The sequence below is a fragment of the Pelodiscus sinensis genome, chromosome 2 (genome assembly GCF_052426305.1).
Source record: "Pelodiscus sinensis isolate ZL-2025 chromosome 2, ASM5242630v1, whole genome shotgun sequence".
NCBI lineage: Eukaryota > Metazoa > Chordata > Testudines > Trionychidae > Pelodiscus > Pelodiscus sinensis.
Genome location: NC_143053.1, coordinates 74,208,304 through 74,227,131, shown reverse-complemented (window position 1 = coordinate 74,227,131; position 18,828 = coordinate 74,208,304). Strand labels below are relative to the sequence as shown.

The 18,828-nt window shown below is 40.9% G+C and overlaps 1 protein-coding gene across 4 annotated transcripts in view; it reads right to left on the bottom strand.

The window, feature by feature from the left end:
* Window positions 1–18,828, bottom strand: part of GAREM1 (GRB2 associated regulator of MAPK1 subtype 1) — a 139,965-nt gene that overhangs the window by 33,431 nt on the left and 87,706 nt on the right. For all 4 annotated transcript variants that reach the window (XM_075920763.2, XM_075920762.2, XM_075920764.2 and 1 more), the window contains one exon: window positions 37–167. In XM_075920763.2, the coding sequence (XP_075776878.2) occupies window positions 37–167 (131 nt within the window). The remainder of the gene's footprint in view (window positions 1–36; window positions 168–18,828) is intronic.

The window sequence follows — 18,828 nt, the reverse complement described above, 5'->3', positions numbered from 1 at the left end:
CATTTAGACGGGAACAAATATTTATTCAGGGGCTACCTTAACGTTGAATGTTATTTCCTCCATGACGTAAACTCGTTCAGGAAATGCTTTAGCCACCTCCTCCACACTGTTAAAATACTGCACTGGCTCCTTAATATCTCGATCTTGTTCCAGCAGCTTAAACTGCCCTGAAAACAGATGATAAACAGAAGAGCAGTAAGATATTTACATTGGACAGCTGTCACTGTGGCAACTGCTTGCTCACTCTTTCACTATTATGCGCAGTCAGTTTCATCTGATTATTAATAGTTAAGCAACAACAGAGGAGATTGCAAAATAATCTTCATAAGCTTGCACAGGAAAAGCTACCAAGTTTCACTAACCCAGAAATATAAGAATGTGTGGGAGGTGAAGTCTAATTAAAAAGGAATCTTTTATCAGACGCTCTTTCTAGAGCTGGCAAGTAACTACTACATGTCTATACTTATCTTTTATAGCTTCTGTGTAAAAAGCTCTTAGAATACTTCAATTTAAAGAAAACATTAAAAAACCTCGTGCTACAAAGAAACCAATAATAGTGCTGAAATTTTTAAAGTGTCAGTAGACTGCAGTACAAGAGTTAAACTAAAATCCATCTCCTTAGGCTTACACCATATTTTGACAATAGTAGTGGTTGAATGCTTTCCACATGAGCCTTTCCATTTCAGAAACAATGTTTCAAATAACTTGTTAGAGCTAGTCAATCTGTCTGTCTCTCTTTATTTAAAACCCTGTAGAAGACATATTATTCTCATTCTAAAGTAAATAAATTATGAAATGTTGGAAATAAGTGTTCCCTGCTAACTGTATCCTGAACCACATAACAGACATTTTAATTTTATTGGTTTTCTAAATGTCACAGAAGACAAATTTCTGCCAAGACCTTATACTGTGGTCACAACCAGGATTTTGGGAGGAATGTTTATACAATCCTGAATAGTCATCTCATTCACTGCGTTTCTTTTTATGCACTATGAAAGCACAAACTGAAAGTAAACTTTTGCTGTAAGGAGCAGTAGCTAAAGCTGAGATAGACACTACATACATTTTCGGTATATTAGATAAAGGTAATCAGTGGAGTGATTCTCCCCCATTTTTGAAAAACACAGATTAGTATCCTATGAGATATTCCCCATCAAAACACAGTACCATGAAACCTGCCTTAAGCAAGGATTCCACACAGAAAAATTGGTTGCTTAATTTAGATTTTAAATAGCTAAAATGTGCTTATCCAAGGCTATAGGTACCCTCACACACCATTAACAAATACAAGAGCATCAAAATTATCAATTAAACAGGAACTCAACTAGGCAACCACCTAAAAATGCTCTCCTGCTCCATCTAAGAAACACACTCTCTGACCTCTCCAAAAACCTTATTAGATGGGCATCTTTTGGAGCATACCAGAAATTCGCCAAATGTTGACTGCTTTGAACCATGGGTGGGGGGGGGGCAAGAAAGCAAACCCCAGAGGGCTAACAGCAGCCCCCTTTCTTTTATAGTCGTGGGATCCATTCCAAAGTGTCCCATCTGCCTATAGCCCTGTTTACAAATGTAGGCTAATAAGGTCACTGGATACTTTGGGTGAACTCACAAGATAGGAGTTTGCCCTTCTTGTATATTTCATGGTAACTGTAAGGTACCATAGGCAGGGCTGTTAGCATTGCCTCTTAAAGCTCCCTGACATTTCCCACTACAATAATACTGTTTTCAGTTGCTTATAAAATTTGCCAAACTGTAACCATTTGGACTGACATTTTCCATTATGGTTGCTGGGAAAAATTTAACCAAAATTAGTTTAGCTGTTTCCAAGAATGAAGCTAGGGACAAATAAGTTGTTTTGCCCAGGCTAAACAATTCTGACAGCCTTTTATTTGAGAAACTCTAGATTTCCCTACCTTATAGCGGGGCCAAGTTGCAAGCCTTTGAAGAGTCATAGCTTGCACATGATGAAAAGAGACTTTCTGGAGCTTAATATAAACTCTCCAGAGGTTCCTTTCTCAGTGAGCATACTCCAGCATAGGGCTGAACAGGATTTTACCTACAATTACAGCGTTAGGGAACTGTGGGACAGGTCAGGTCTAGATCCAGGCATTAGAACTAAAGTAGGGTGACTTTCACTCCTGTGCTCTCAATGATTCCTTGCCTGAGCAACCTTAATTCAGACCCTTACACAAATGTAATACAATATTGTCTTTAAATACATGATCATACACTATTTAGCATACTGGAGATTAGAGCTTCCAAGAGCTTTAAACAATTAATAACAGTGACAGAACACGATTTATTTACAATTTTTGGATGTTTTCCTCATTTTCAAATATATTGATTTCAATTACAACAAATAAAACAAAGTGCTTACTTTGTATTTATTTTATTGGAAATATTTGCATTATAAAACAAAAGAAATAGTATTTTTTCATTTCACCTCATACAAGTACTGTAGTGCAGTCTTTATCATGAAAGTGTAACTTAGTAATGTTGACTAATGTACAAAAAGTAACTGCATTCCAAAATAGAAACTATAAAACTTTAGAGCCTAAAAGTCCACTCAGTCTTATTCCTTGTTCGGCCAATTGCTCAAACAATATTTCCAGCAATTTTTTAAAACTAGCATCGTCAGAATGGAAGCATGCCCTCTGGAATGCTGGCTGAAGGATGAAAGGACTTACGAATGTTTAGCATCCCTGGCACGCAAATAGCTCGCAATACCGACCACAGCAGTGTCATGTGAATGCCTGTTCTCACTTTCAGCTGATACTGTAAACAAGAAGTGGGTAGCATTATCTCCTGCAAATATAAACACACTTGTTTCAACTATCAATTGGCTGAACAAGAGGTAAGACTGAGTGAACTTGTAGGCACTTAAGTTTAATATTATTTTGTTTTTGAGTGCAGTTATATCACAAAAACAATCTACACTTGTAAGTGTATTTTCATGATCAAGAGATTGCATTATAGTACATACATGGGGTCAGCTGAAAAATTCTATTTCTTTTGTAATCAAAAATATAAAGTGAACTTAATATAACTTCATATTCTGCATTGTAATAGAAATCTATTTGAAAATGTAAAGAACATCCAAAACATTTAATAAATTTCAATTGGCATTTAATTGTTTAACACTGATTAAACTGCGATTAAATGTTTTGAGTTAATTACATGAATTAACTCCAATTAATTGACAGTCTTGTTAGGTATACTTGTTCTGCCTCAGTGAAAGGGACTGGACTAGAGGACTTCTTGAGTTCTCTTCCGGTGCTACATTTCTGTTTTTCATAGAATCCTAGGGCTAGAAGAGACTTCAGGAGGTCATCAAGTCCACCCCCTAACCAAAGCAGGACCAATCCCAACACAGGATCCGTGCCCTTTCAGGATGTGTCTACTCTGCATCCTGAACTCGAAATAAGTTATGCAATTTGAGCTACACAAATTGTGTAGTTTATTTTGAGTTAATTTCAAAACAGAGTGCTATTCTGAAACTCCTTTAATCCTCAGAGGTTAACAGGGATGTTGGAATAGCGAGCCCATTATATTTTGAAATAACGGGTGTATGCAAAAGACATGGAATAGCTATTTTGGGATATTTCTGGTATCCTAAAATAGTTCCGCAGTGTAGACATAGCCTCAGGGTATATAGCGAACCAGTTCTGGGGTCAGTCAGTCTGTTTTGTAGTGAAGGAGAATTTTCTGTAGGATCCCTGGTTCATTTGTTGCAGAAGTTGGAAGGTATGTAGTGAGAAAAGGACAGTGAAGTATTATCTTTTATTGAATAAACTTTTCAGAACTAAGGTGCTTGAATCCCTTTGGTATATATGGTCATGCCAATTTTCTTCCACAATTTGATCTGAGGAAGTGGGTCTGGCCCATGGGATGCGGGGGCAGGAAGGGGTTGTCCCAGGCCCTGCCACCCTCCCAAGGATGGCTTTGTCAGTGGGGCTTGGTCTCTCCCTCCTCTCCCGTCTCAGGCAGTGTGGCTCAGGAGTTCAGGTGTCAGTCCCTCCTCTTAGAATCATGTAGTATTTTTTGTTATCAGAAGGAGGTCGCAATGCAATGAAGTTTGGAGAATCCCTGACCTAGAGCATGGTATCTGATGCAGTGAAAATAAGACAGTGTTAGGGTTTCCAGGTGTCCAGTTTTGAACTGGACAGTCCCATAGTTGAGCTCTCTGTTTGGGAAACAAATTGAGAAAAATATAAATGAGAAAATATAAATGTTCTTTATTTTTTAAATAAGATGTAATGTCGATCGTGATGTAATGTCAAGTGTATCTGGTGTTTTTGTTGAAACCATCTGGCAACCCTAGACAGTGTATTAAAAGTGCAACACTACCTTAAAATACCATCTAAATAGGCCGAGAAATGAGATTATTTCCATGCAAAGGCGCTGGTAATGAAAATGGCAAATGCAACAGATGAAAGAGATAAACATGGAGACCCGAAACAACAAAATGCTTAGAGCAGCCATCCTTCCTTTGGATAGTACCAAATTTGCTAATTTGGGGATGATCTGTGGATCCCTATCAACAAAGACAAAGCAGTGAGTGAGACAGAAGATCAGCATTTTCCTCTACAAGTTTTGGGATCCACTCTCCTGTAAAAAAGTCCAGTCTCCCTTAAACAGTTCCAAACACAACTCAGAACAGAAGAACACAGTGCAATGAGACTACTAATTATGTTTCTTACTGTAACAATTCTTTCCACTTTTATAGTTAGGGTTTTACTGCTATGAGTTCTAAAAATCCCTGTTTGAATATAAACACTGGTTAAAGGTTAAAAATATACCCATTCCCAGAAAAAAAATGTAAAAGTTAACTCAAAAGCAAATGTGAAACCAATTTGTTAAATCAGTACAGAAATTCTGTAACAGACCATTTTGTGTACAGTGCTTTTGAACCACCAAATTGAAAGGGTGGAGGTTTTAGAGAAACATCTGCTCAGATATGTTACTTGTCAAACCCTTCTCTAAAAAGAAGCTGTACTGTCTTTCAGAAGCGTTGATTATTTAGTCAAATCTACAAGTGAGTTATTCCATCTGCAAGGCCCAATGTTGTTCAAGAATTAATAGACAGTACATTGAAATAGCAAGAGAGAGAAGAGAGTTTTATGTTTCATACTGTGTTTAGTGTTAACAACACACTCAGCATTGTGCAGAACTACAGTCATGGAATAAATTATTTAGAGTCTTTATCTACTTTACAAAATTCTACCATTTTAGGAAAGACGATGTTGATTTTGCCAACAATCCCCATAAGAATTCTAGTGCCCGTGGACACTTCTGCTTTTCTTTTTGAGCATAGACACTTTACTAAGAAGTGAACAGATTTTAAAAGACATAGTCAAAGGAGCAAGAAAGATGTGAATGACCAAAACAATGAATTTCAAACTCAAGTGTCTTGGGAAAGAGGAAGGGACAGCTTTTTAGGAGTGGAATGGAATGGAATACCATGCAGATTTTTGTTTGAAAGGACACTTCAACACTGTTGCTGCTCATCTGGATTGGGATATTGTACATCCTTCTTCTTTTCATTCATTTCATGTAATTCCCATTAGCAGAACTCACAGCGACAGCAGATTAACCCTACGGTCTGACAAAGGAGGTAGATGGGTCTCACTAGTGGAAGGCTCAGTTTATTTGATCAATCTTCATTCTATTAGCTAATAAACAGAGTGAACCTTTCTTACAACACAGATAAGGCAGAGAGTGTTGAAGGGGAAAACTGGAAGCCAGAAAAAATATAGTATAAAAATAACCTTAACTCATACTAACATGCAGGTAATTTTTCTTCCTTTTATAGTTACATTAGCGTTGGTCAAAAAATTATGTACATGGCACTCAAATTCCATTTCTGTCATCACATATACTCAAAGCATCAATTTTTAGGGAAAAACCTCAACAATCATAAACCCTGATGCAGCTGTAATTTGAATAGTTCCAGCTGCATACAATATACTTCATACATACTCAAAGTCATTATACCACCTGCCACCAAAAGCTTACCATCTAGATAAGCAGCTTGCAAAGTAAGGGTTTGGGGGATATACAGCAATAGTGACAATTAATGGGAAGCTACATGTCTTGCTTTCTTCTTTGCTTCCCTTCTTTCAATTTGTTGCAATTTAGAGTTTATTAGTCTTTTATTCATTGGGTTTACAATATTTTTGCAGAAAGATCAGAGGGCAGTAGAAGTGACAGTCATTTTGAAACAGGAGCCCGTGTTTAGGAGGAGAGTGTGATGATATAGTAGACACAGTAAAGAGGTGATCATATGGGGCACATCTATATTTTGCATGGGCTATACACACATTATTAAATCCTCAACAGCTTTGAGAACTAGTAAAATACTGCATTTCTCAATTAGATGTATTTTTTTTCCATTCATTTTTAAAGAAAGGAACCCCCTCTTCCCCACACATGCAAACACGACACCATACACACACTTTTGGCAAATCTGGGAATGGAATGAAAATCGATTTAAGTAAACATTAAATTGTAATTAGAATCTGTGCTATGTACATGAGCTGAATCTATAGTACTGTAAGAGACAACACAGGGCAAGGAACAATAGCACATTCAATAACCTAATAACTGATTGTATAATATCCTACACTTGGTGGAAGACAACTGGCCTATGAAAAGAAATAGGAAATATTTTACTTCTTGAAAGGATAATTAAAGTTTCGGGGGCTTCAAACACCACAATTTATTTTTGTTTTATAACTCTGGCTAGCGGTCCTGCTTTGCTGTCATCCCTTCAGCCAAGACAGACTGAGCCAAACATGATCATTCAGTCAAGGATGTTATAGTGAATGGTTAGCACACTGTCAGGACATCTTTACATATATTGTTCAAGAGATCAGGAAAGGGAATCAAAACAGGGTCCTTCACATGGCGGTACAATCAAAGGCTACCTGAATTGTCCTGGACAACGTATATTCCTGTCTTGGCAAAGAGAAAGGGACCACATGGTCTGTTACATCTTTTCCATCTCCAGTTTCTCTGATTCTAAACGTATAGACACTGGCACCATAACATCAAGCAGTACAAATGTGCCAATGGCAATTTAATCATATTTAACTTAGATTTAACCAAAGATGTTGAATAGGTAGGTTTATTATGTTACAGATGACTTTAAAATGGCTAGCCAAAACAACCACCACCCCCTCTATCCTTTGTTTTATAGGATGCAGTCACAAGTACTAGGTTACCACAATAAATAAGTGATATGATTTACTGAAATCATGTGACTAACTGCAGTATGTGGCAAGAGCATAAAATATTAACCAGGGGTATGTCTATGTTTAAAACATTGCTGCACAGCTGTGGCACTTCATTATAGACACTTACTACAGAAACGGGAGGCTCTCTCCTATTATTGTAGGTAAACCACCTCCCCGAGGGACAGAAAATAGGTTGATGTAAGAATTCTTCCATTGACCTAGTGCAGTCTACAGAGGGGGAGGGATTGAGCCCACCACACTGCGCTTCACAGGCTGATGCTCTATCCCCGAGTTCACTGGAGATCCACTCCATATCCCTGCCTTCAGCAGGTCAACTTAACTGTCTCTCTCAGGGGTACAGATTTTTCACATTGCTGAGAGAGGAAACTATGCTGATGTATAGTATACAAACCTAGGTTTTTGCATATCTTCCTAGATATTATCAACCTCCTTCATAATTAATATTATTTCAGGTTTCTTGTGTGTTGTTGAAAGATATAAAGAACATTACATGAGCAGCTTTCAGTTTCCTAAATATAGGTTGGTGTCCTCTAACAATGGGCAGACTAACATGAATCTATTGTAATGGCTGACTTTCTTCATGAGCAATATTCAAACGCATTGAGCAACACGCTTATACAAATATACCTGGATTAACAGCATAACCTAGAGCAGGGGTGGCCAACCCGCAGCTCACAAGCCGCATGCAGCTCTTGAAAGAAAAAATTGTGGCTCCCGCACCCACACATGTGGCTCGCGGCTCTGAAAGGGGCAGCATGTTTTTGACTGAAAGAGCCAGAGCTGTGGCATCCCGTGCAGAGTTCAAAACGGCCACCTTAAAAAGGCAATGCCTACTCTGCTCTGCTCTTAAAAGGGAAAACGCGGTGGGCCCTTTTTCCTTTTTTGGCTCAACCAAACAGCAGCCGGGTGGAGGGGTTTTTTTGCTCAACTTTTTTCCCTTGGCTCTTTGTGCTGTATCAACCACTATTTTGGCTCTTCGTCTAACGGGTTGGCCACCCCTGACCTAGAGGATGACAGTAAAACCCACCACACTGTGGTATAATGTGGGGAGAGGGAAATGTTAAAGAAAATGGAAAGAACTACTCTAGAAGTTCACACCAAACAAGGTTTGAAAGCAGATAACAGCAAAGATAAAGACACTACAGCAAGGTGGCTTTCTTCTGGGGAAGGGGCAGGAAAGACGAGAGACTGCTAGAGGCTTGCTCAGCCTCTGGCATTACTAAATAAACCAGGGAGTGTGATCTGTGGTCACCAGATCCACTCTACTGGTGTCATGGATGCTGGGAAGGACAGCGGCAGTCTGTGTTGTGGCTTTGGGATGTGTAAGGGGAGAGATATTCTGGAGGAGGCATTGCCAATTCTGGAGGAGGCATTGCCAATTTGTTTCTCGTTTGGCTTGAACCTCTGCCAAAGTATATTGGACAACACATGAAAGGCCGAGATGAGTATGGCAGGGAGGCAAAGGGAAAGACAACCATGCTTTTAAAATTTCTGTATTTTCCCAAACGAACCTAGATACTATTTCTGTTTGCATACTAACTCTCTGATTCAAAGTTAAAAATCTACCAAACGATAAGTTCTTGGACTAGGAAGAAGACTGCTTGGTCACAATTAAAGAAATGCCTTGGTAAAAAGACAAAACTAAGTATAAATAAGCAGCTTAATTTACTGACTGAAACAAGTTGTTACTGTCTGCCCCAGAGAGCTGACAGCTCTAGAACATTTACAAACAATAGCTATTAGGTCTTGTGCATCAGCTAGGCTGACAGCAACAGCGAGTTCAGAATCCAAAACCCTTCCTGCACGTGCTAGGTTTTATTTGTTTGCTTGCTTTATTTTAATAAAAGTTTTGATTTCTAGACATAGGGTTGACCCTGCAGTGCCAACATTTACACAATCTGATTTGGACTAGAAAACTGAGCAAATTTGATGCAGAAGTATCAAATGGAGAACAGACACCAAGAAGATATTTTTTACAGAGTTGCCTTCCAAACCATAACCCAATTTTGAGATGATTTCAGCATTTGTTCTCCAATAGCTGATTTTCTGCTGCATATTTCTGTGTGGGATATTAAATTAAAATAGCTCAGCAGGAAAAAAAGTAGTGCACACATTACTGTATCAACTCTAATCTGCCTTCAGACCTATTCTCCCTCTTACCAACTATAAACAGTGGTCTCAGGGGATATTTGGGAATAAAAAAAGGTGGAGGGCATCTAAAACCAGATGAAAATTTACTCCTTTCACAAGAAAAAGTTAATTTTGATAATCTCAACCTAATTCCTGCTGGACATTTGTCATTCACAAAAAAACCCAGTGTTTCTGGCAAACCAACAAACATACCCAGGTTTAGAACAGCAGACCAATTAGAGGCTGTGTTAGTCTGTAATTTTCAAAACAACAAAGAATCCTATGGCATCTTCAAGACTATCAAATGTATCATGAGCTTCTCTGGGTAAAACATCAGATGAGTTGGAGTAGTTAGGATTAAGGTGCTTTGGCCATTTTTATCTTATTCTCCACATAACACCGTACTTAAATCAGGTATACTAGGTCTTCATCTTCATGCTTGCTATATATTTTTGGCCTAAAGAAAATAGTCATTATTTTGATATTTCTTGTTAAGGGACCCTTCAGCAGTCACTAAGGGTCAAATGCCGTTCACTTTAAAAAGAGTTATAATGAGTAAGACTGAAGCTTTTGTCCCTGAGGGTACATCTACACTGCAAGGCTACTTCAAAATATGCTATTCCGAAATAGCTTATTTCAAAATAGCACATCTACACTGCAGGGAAGCCTCAAAATTAGTCCGAGGCAGGCTTCCCTAATGTAGACATGCTATCTCGACTTAAAGCCCCAGGAAACACTGGGGAGGAATAACTTAGAATGGCCCTTGTGAGGGGCTATTTCAAAATAGCAGCAGTGGAGCATCTACACATGCTTTATTTCGAAACAGCTATTTTGGAATTGGCGTTATTCCTCATGGAATGAGGTTTACAGAAGTAAGAATAAGCCATCTGTTATTTTGAAATTATTTTGATATACCAGAAAGGCTGCGTAGACACTTGCATTGTTATATCGAAATAACGCTAGTTATCTTGAAACAATAATGCAGTGTAGATGCATCATGAGCCCTGGTATACACTTATTTGAAAATAACAAGGTGAGCGTCCACACTACCAAGCCCATTATTTCGAAATAACTCCTGCTTTCAATGAGGAATAACACTTATTTCAAAATAGTTATATCAAAATAGCAAGTGTGGATGCTCTACTGCTGCTATTTCAAAATGACTACTCTCCAGAGTACTCTTCAGAGTAATTACTCCCCAGTACTTCCTGAGGCTCTAAGTCGAGGTAGTGTGTACACATTAAGGGAACCAGCGTTGGACTAATTTTGAGACTTCCTTGTAGCGTGGGCACGCTATTTTGCGATAATTTCCTAATGTAGACATGCCCTAAATGTAGAGCTACACTATTTAAATTCCCTACTTAAGTTAAAATAAATGTTCAGTTCTGACCAAAATTTGTGGCTAGTAAGGTATGTAAAAAAACCCTCATGGTTATCTCTCTAACTCTTTCTAGACATGTGTCCATAACAAATATAGTACCGCTGGGTCATCTCTGAAGCTACAAATTATGCCAAAGGATTGAATGGGCACAGATATACAATTATCCCTCATCTCTAGAAGTTGACTTTCCACACTATGATTATTAGAGAGTCATGAAAGGAAACAGTGGACTGCCACATCCCTCTTCTCTCCCTACACCACCATCACCATAATCACAAGTGCAACTGTTTGGAATTTTAGTACTGTCAAGCTGTCATGTTCTATGGGCACTAAAGTTAAAGCTTTACTTCAAGAGTGGGGAACCTAAGACCTGGAGGCCAGATGCGGCCTCTGGCTTCCCTGGATCTGGTCCACAGGGCTCACAGCTCCCCCTACCCTAGCACTCTGGAGCCTGCATCAGTGCTCAAGCCCCACTTCCCCACTCTCCCATAGGCTGGGGCACAAAAAAAAAAATAAAAAAAAAAATCTACTAGACTGCCCACACTCCCATCCCCCGCCCCAGGCTCCGGTATATGAAAGGAATGTGGGGAGTGTCTTTCTCCTCAGTTGTGAGGCCCTCCCCCGACTGATATTTCTGTGGGTCAGCAGCCTTCGACCCACACAAGGTACCCCACTCCTGCTTTACTTTCTACCAGAAACAGAATGTTTCAAATATATTTTTATTTGCTTATAATTTTACTATTTATAGAGTGTATATTCACCAAGAAGAAGAATGGAAACTCTGTAGTGACAAACATACTACAGTAAAACCCCGATGGTCTGGCATCTGACAGTCCGGCACTCCTGATGGTCCGGCACCATCAGGAACCCGGAAGTGCTCCAGGCAGCCGGACCATTGGAGCTGCTCTGCCCCCAGCTGTCCCGGATTCAGCCGCTGCTGAAATTGACCAGCGGCTGACTCCAGGAAGCCCGAGACAGAGCTGCTCTGCCCCAGCTTCCTGGAATCAGCTGCTGGTCAGTTTCAGCAGCAGCTGACTTGGGTACAGCTGGGACAGAGCAGCTGGGGTGCTGCTGGGTTGGTCCCCGCAGTGCTGAGGTTTGGCGCTACCAGACCAACTCAGCAGTGCCCCAGCTGCTCTGTCCCAGGCGTCCCCAAGAGCAGCAGGGGGGCTGACGGGTTGGTCCAGTAGCGGCAAGGGTCGGCGCTACTGGACCAACCCAGCAGCACCCCAGCTGCTCTGCTGCAGGCGTCCCAGATTCAGCCGCTGCTGAAACTGACCGGCAGCGGCTGAATCGGGGACTCCTGGGGCAGAGCCGGACTATCAGAAGGGGGGGCTATGAGGGAGTCTGGGGTAGCATCCCCCCACCCCACCCCAGACCCCTCATAGCCCCCCCTTCTGATAGTCCAGCATATCTGATAATCCGGCACCCCCTGGGTCCTAAAGGTGCCGGATTATCGGAAGTTTACTGTATTGATAGGATACTATCGGATTGTCTAATAAAGCCTTATTTAAAATTTCTACAAACGTGATTGCAAAGATAAAGCAGACTTATCACTTACTTACCACCTGCACTGAATAAGAATGTATCTGCACAGCAGGGCTTAACCCGAAATAAGCTACGCAAATTGAGCTACATCAATTGCGTAGCATATTTCAAAACAGCTTATTTGAAACTGGTAGCATCTACACAGCACTTATTTCAAAAGAGCACTCTTCCTCCGACTTCCCTTACTTCTCATATAATGAGGGTTACAGGAGTTGGAGTAAGAAGTCCTCCAGCTTGACAGTACTTCAACACTATTTTGAAATAATGCTAGTTATTTTGAAATAATGTTGCTGTGCAGACACCTTCCTAACTTCACCTTCCTAAGTAAGTTAGGAAGGTTTGTCTGATACGCATTAAGAACAAATTCTTGTCAATGGCAAAAATCGTGATGCTTTAAATGAAATTTTCATTCACAATAGGGGCCAAAACATTATCCTACTGAACTCAACAGGAGTCCTGCAGTTCATTAACTACAATATTTGGTTGTGTTAGGCCTGCTCTAAATTCTGTCACTTCATTTGGTTGACTAAAAAACAACAAACAGCTCCAATACTGGGGAAGAGAGGTAGTATATAAAGAGAACGAAAAAGAGGAGATTTATGTGCAAATTAATGACTTCAGTGCTTCTGAAAATAACGATTTATAAAGTTACACCAGAGACAGTTAAAAAGCATGTATTAAAAAATACAGATTTAATGCAATGAGACTGGCCTTTCTATTCAGGCTTAGACACATTGTTTAGCTCTTGACAAATATTTTTAGTCAAAATTCAGATGAGCCTAACAAATTCAAGGCTAAATGATTAATTTCTCTTCCAGAGCATAACAGCTTTGACATTAAAAGAGGTTTCAGGGTTTATGCTTCTAACAGTCAGCACATTAGTACCATGCTAGAAATAGCATGCTAGATTTTTTTCTTTTGGGAACAAAGCTCTCCTCAGCCCCCCGCTTTTCTTTTTATTCATTTGCTGACAAGACTTCCTGGCTTTGCGGCTCCCACATCAGTGCCTTCTTTTCAATAGCACAAGTTTTGCTTCATTCATTGCAACCTTGCTTATTGAGCATTCTTTTGTGCCTTTCAGGTTTTGACCCTGTTCCATGTTAAACAGGCTGTGGTGCAAGTGTAGGATGGTGTATAGTAAAATATTCCGTTTGACAAGGACAGTGCTGTTTCTGGCAGAAACTTCTGATAGGCTGAACAAAGCTAAAGAAAAAGTGCATTCAGACAGCAGCAATTTTGAAAATGTCCATAGATCCATTTCATATAAAAAGTGCTTTTGTTTCATGTGCAGGAACAGGTTTTTTAATTAAATGAATGGGAGGAGCTTTAAAAACCAGAAAAGGACTGAGTTAGCAGCCATACCTCTTCAGAGCATACAGTGTTTTATGGGAGATGGATAAAATAAGAACTAAAATACTGGGTCAGACCATCTTGCCCAGTATCCCATTTTCTGATAGTTGCTTGCACCAGAGCTTCCAAGGGAGAGTGCAGAACAGGGTAATTTTGGAGTGAGGAGTGATCTATCCCACTTCTACTTGCTGCTTCTGGTAATTAAAGATTTAGGACTGCCTCAAACATGGGGTTGCATCAGAGTCCATTTTGGCTGATATCCACTGATGGGCTTAATCTCAATTAATACATACAGTTCTTTTTTTAAAATTATACAGCTGTACTTTGACCATCACAGCATCAATGGCAATGAGTTCTAGGTTAGTCATGAACGGTGTGAAAATATACTTCCTTTCTTTTGTATTAGAGCTACTAATTTCACTGGGTGACTCTTGGTTTTTGCATTCTTTGAAATAATCACTTCTCTCTCTATTCACCTTTTCCACACAATTAATGATTTTATAGAGGTCTATCATATCCCCCTTAGCCTTCTCTTTTCTAAGATGAACAGGCTATACTCTCCTTAAGACTTGATAATAAAGGAGGCCCCTGACTTGCAACCGACCGAGTTCCAATCCCCCACACTTACAACCATTTTTATAAGTGTGGAAGGGGCCAGAAATCCCCAACTTACGTCCTCTGCCCGCATTTACGACGGCGCACAGCACCTATCAGAAATATGGGTTAGAGTTACGATGCCCCTGACTTGCGACACTTCCCCCAGAACCAATCACATCGCAAGTCAGGGGCCTCCTGTATTTGTTGCCCTTCTCTGAACCTTTTTAGATGAGTTGACTAGAACTGGAACAACGTATGAGTTCAGCATGGATTTACATAGTGGCATTACGATATATTATCTTAGGGTATGTCTACACTGCCCCGCTAGTTCGAACTAGCGGGGTAATGTATGCATACCGAACTTGCTAATGAAGCCCGGGATTTGAATTTCCTGGGCTTCATTAGCATAAAGCCGGCGCCGCCATTTTTAAAAGCCGGCTAGTGCGAACCCTGTGCCGCGCGGCTACACGCGGCACGGGCTAGATAGTTCGAACTACGTAGCCATTCCGAACTATCTGTACTCCTCGTTCCACGTACCTTACTTTCTGGGTCAATACCAGACACCTGGAAACCCTACTCAGTCTTCTTTTTCCAATCTAAAGAAACCCAGTAATTTCAATCTTTTCTCATAGGACCTAGAGAGACCTTTTCTAGACCTTGAACCATTTTTGTTGCTCTTCTCTGGACCCTCTCCAGGGGGCGGGAGGGGAGCAGGAACTGGTGCTAAGGGAAGCCGGCTTAAAAGCTGATTCCCCCCAGCACCATCAGTGCAGGGCTCAGGGGGAAAGGAGTGCAAGAGAGGCAGAGCTGCAGCGGTCCTGGAGGCAGAGCGAAATCTACCCCTGCTGCAGCTCTACATTTTAAATGTTGTCATGTACCCCTGTGTACCCGACTCCTACTACACAAACTGCAGAGCCACAACAGGGGTAACGAGCGCCTCCCCTCAATAACTAATTGTATAGTCAATACAAATTGTATCGACTGAACGATTAGCAAGTTGCCCACTTCTTAGCAACCTTAATATCCAACAAGGTCAGATTTTCTCTGTTAGTGTCCAATAAGTAAAACAAATCACAAATACACATCAGGTAAAACTATCCTACATGCATCTGATTTTGATGCACAAAATCTATCTGAAAAACAGTGACATTTCTTGTATGAACTATGCTTTTATCCCTTTTCAATCATCTAGGAATTGATTTTTTTCTACATATCAGAAAGAAGAAAATGTCAGGTTACTTGATTCTAATTTATATCCTTGCAACTTAAGGTCTGTCCTTATAGTATATTTTAATATTTTGCCCAATCTCGTTTTATCTTAAAGAGCTTCTACTATTTCTCAGCACAGAAATCTCTCCACAATCTAATAGATGTTGCAGTCCAGAATATTTTCCCATATAGCCTATGTGATTAGTTTTATTTCATTACTTAGTTATAGCTTCTATGACATATTAAGTAATTACTCTACCATTTTGATACTTTTGACTGTAATCTGTTGGAGAGCAGTACACATACTCACAGTCTGCAGTGTAGAGAAGTTTGAAATCAAGGACCAGTTACCTGAGACAATAACATGGCTAAAGAAACTCAGGCCGCAGCCTCACAATCAACCAGTTGACCAAACAGAAAAAACAATAGTTCATTTTGGATAACTACCTATCATGAGTTTTTATATGGAATATCCATAGTAATACAGTTGTACAAATATTTTTTCTAATGGAAAACCTTATTGGTTAGATTACAATCTTATTTGCAAGATGCCACTTCGTACTGACATTTAAAAATGTTCAACTATCATCATTAGTGTCTTCATGCTAGATGAACATATGCATACATCCCATCTGTATTTTAGGTTGTGTTGCCAAAACATCTGTGTGTGTTATCAAAAAGCTAGAGCACCAAACAACTTTAAATACTTCTTGAGTTACTGTATGGGATTAGCCAACTATATCTTCCCACACTACATATTAATCTAGGCTGGGCTAATACTCCTGCACACAGTTATTACGGAAAGATCATTTTGATGTTGCAAGCATGCATCAGCATATTATATTGATACACTGAACATGGCCTGGTAGGACTGCAACCTCAGACAGAAATGAAGTGTAAAGTAACGATAAACTCGTGTAAGTCTTGCTGTTAAATTCAGAGAGAAAAATATTAGTGTCCCTTTGGTTAAAGAAAAGTTACCTCAGTACAACAAAAAGTTGTGACACCTTAGAGATTAGGAATGTAAAGGTCTAGTTGACTAGTCGCTCCCCCATCATTTGCTGCCTCCATCAAACAGAGGTAGCAAAGGGAGAGGGGGAGAAAGAAGGGTACTTAAAAGCAGCAGCACTGCACGGAGCTTGGCGTCAGCTGCTTCATGCGGTGCTGCTGCTTTGAATGCTGCAGGGAGCCCGTGTCAGGCTCTTCGCGGCATTTCAAAACGGCAGTGCCGCATGGAACCCGGGATCGGCTGGGGACTTCCCAGCTGATCCCGGGCTCCATGCAGCGCTGCCGCTTTGAAATGCTGCACCGGACTCCACACAGCGTGCCAGCTTTGAAATGTACAAGAGTTCCCAGCGGGGGCTCTTGTGCATTTCAAAGAGGAAGCACAGCATGGAGCCTGGGGCCATCATGGGATGCGGAAGTGCTTATTGAGTAGTCGATGGAAATTCCATGGACTACTCGACTAGCAAATTAATCACTACACAACATCCCTATTAGAAACAGGGATGTGAAGTGTTAACCGGTAAGCATCATCCTTACCAGGTGATGCCTACCGGTTAACTGGCGGGAGTTGGAGCAGCGCCGCATCTGCCATGGGCAGAGGGCTGATCCAGCCAGGCTAGAGCACCCCTGTCTGTGGCAGGCCCCTGCAGGACTGGAGCACCCTCCACCTGCCCCTGTTTATTTGGTTAACCAGTTAAACTTGTTTAACCAGTTAAATGGTATTTTACACCCCTACTTAGAGAATAATAGCTTTGAAAAGGCATAAGCTTTCTGGGATAAAACCCACTTCACAGATGAAGTGGATTTTACCCAAGAAAGCTTATAGCCTAATAAATCTCTTAGTCTCTAAGGGTATGTCTACACTGCCACCTTAGTTCGAACTAGGGTGGCTAATGTAGACATTCGAACTTGCAAATGAAGCCCGGGATTTAAATATCCTGGGCTTCATTTGCATGTTCCCGGGCAGGCACCATTTTTAAATGCCCGTAGTTCGAACTACCTGTTGGTGGCTACATGCGGCACAGACTATGTAGTTCAAATTAAAGCTCCTAATTTGAACTATGTAGTCCAAATATATTTAAATATATTTAAATCCCGGGCTTCATTTGCAAGTTCGAATGCCTACATTAGCCACCCTAGTTCGAACTAGGGTGGCAGTGTAGACATACCCTAAGGCGCCACAGGACTGCTTGTTGTTTTTGCAGATGCAGACTAACATGGCTACCCTACCCTGTGAGACTTTTCACCTCAGTACAAGTGAGGCAACCTAACAAGACCTGTAGCTACATCCTCTTAATGATTTCCAAGCAATGTTTGCTCATTATAGTAATTAGAACAATTAGCTAAAGCCTTGCAGGGTCAACAATTTTATAAATATTAAGCTGCTTTAGTTCAGCTTCACTCATCACCAGCAGTAAAAAGTCATTCTTAAACTCTCATCACCAGGCCGTTTACAAGAGAATGCCTGGAGCACCATTCCCTGGGCTTTCAGACACAGTGCTGATTTGCAATACCCAGCAATGCTGAGAGTAGCTAGGAGCACGTGTGTCACTCTTAGGATTCATCTGGTCTTCCTGGGCTCATTGCCCCTCCTCGGTGCTGGGGTCTCGCCTCTGTCCAAGGGAGTGGGATGGCTCAGCCAGTGTCCGTTCTTTATCCTGAAACCCTCCTGATCTTGGGAGTCTGAGCTGCTGCCTTGAGGGCTAGTGTAATTCAACAAGCAGTGCTGTGAAGGTGCTCCTGAAGCCTGCAGGCGTCTCCTGAGTCTGGGCTGCCCGGTTTTTCAGACAGAAAGGCCTGATAACACTAGGTTGGAACTGGTGCTGGTACTTAGTTAACTTCTTAGGGTTTCAGCACAGCGGACCTTGATAAAGGCAGCCCCTCTGCCCTTGGGACTGAAGGTTGTTCGTGCTGCACATGTGCCACATACCAAGATGTTCCATAGGCTTCTTTAGGCCTTAGCCTATGGCTCCACTGCCATTGACCTGCAATCAAAAGGTGTGATTGCAGCTCAGGTAGATTTATCTATATGAGTTTTCATGTAGCTACAACAGCTAAGCACAGCCCTGAATGTGCGGTACAAGTGTCGGCATGAGCTGTGCAAGCCCACCCATACTCTCAGTACTAGCTTGGGCTGAAGCCCGTGGCACAGCATCTAACTACTGCTACTTCTTCTAGCCATGTTACTAGTTGAAACATGAGCTGACATCCCACTTTTGAGGGTCTAGTTCAAGAGCTCAGATTCTGGGTGCTGAGTCTTCTTTTTTCCTGCACTAATGCCACATTAGCTATCAGAAAATCAGGCTGTACACTTTGATACAGATCAGCCAGCAATATTTTTATATCCTC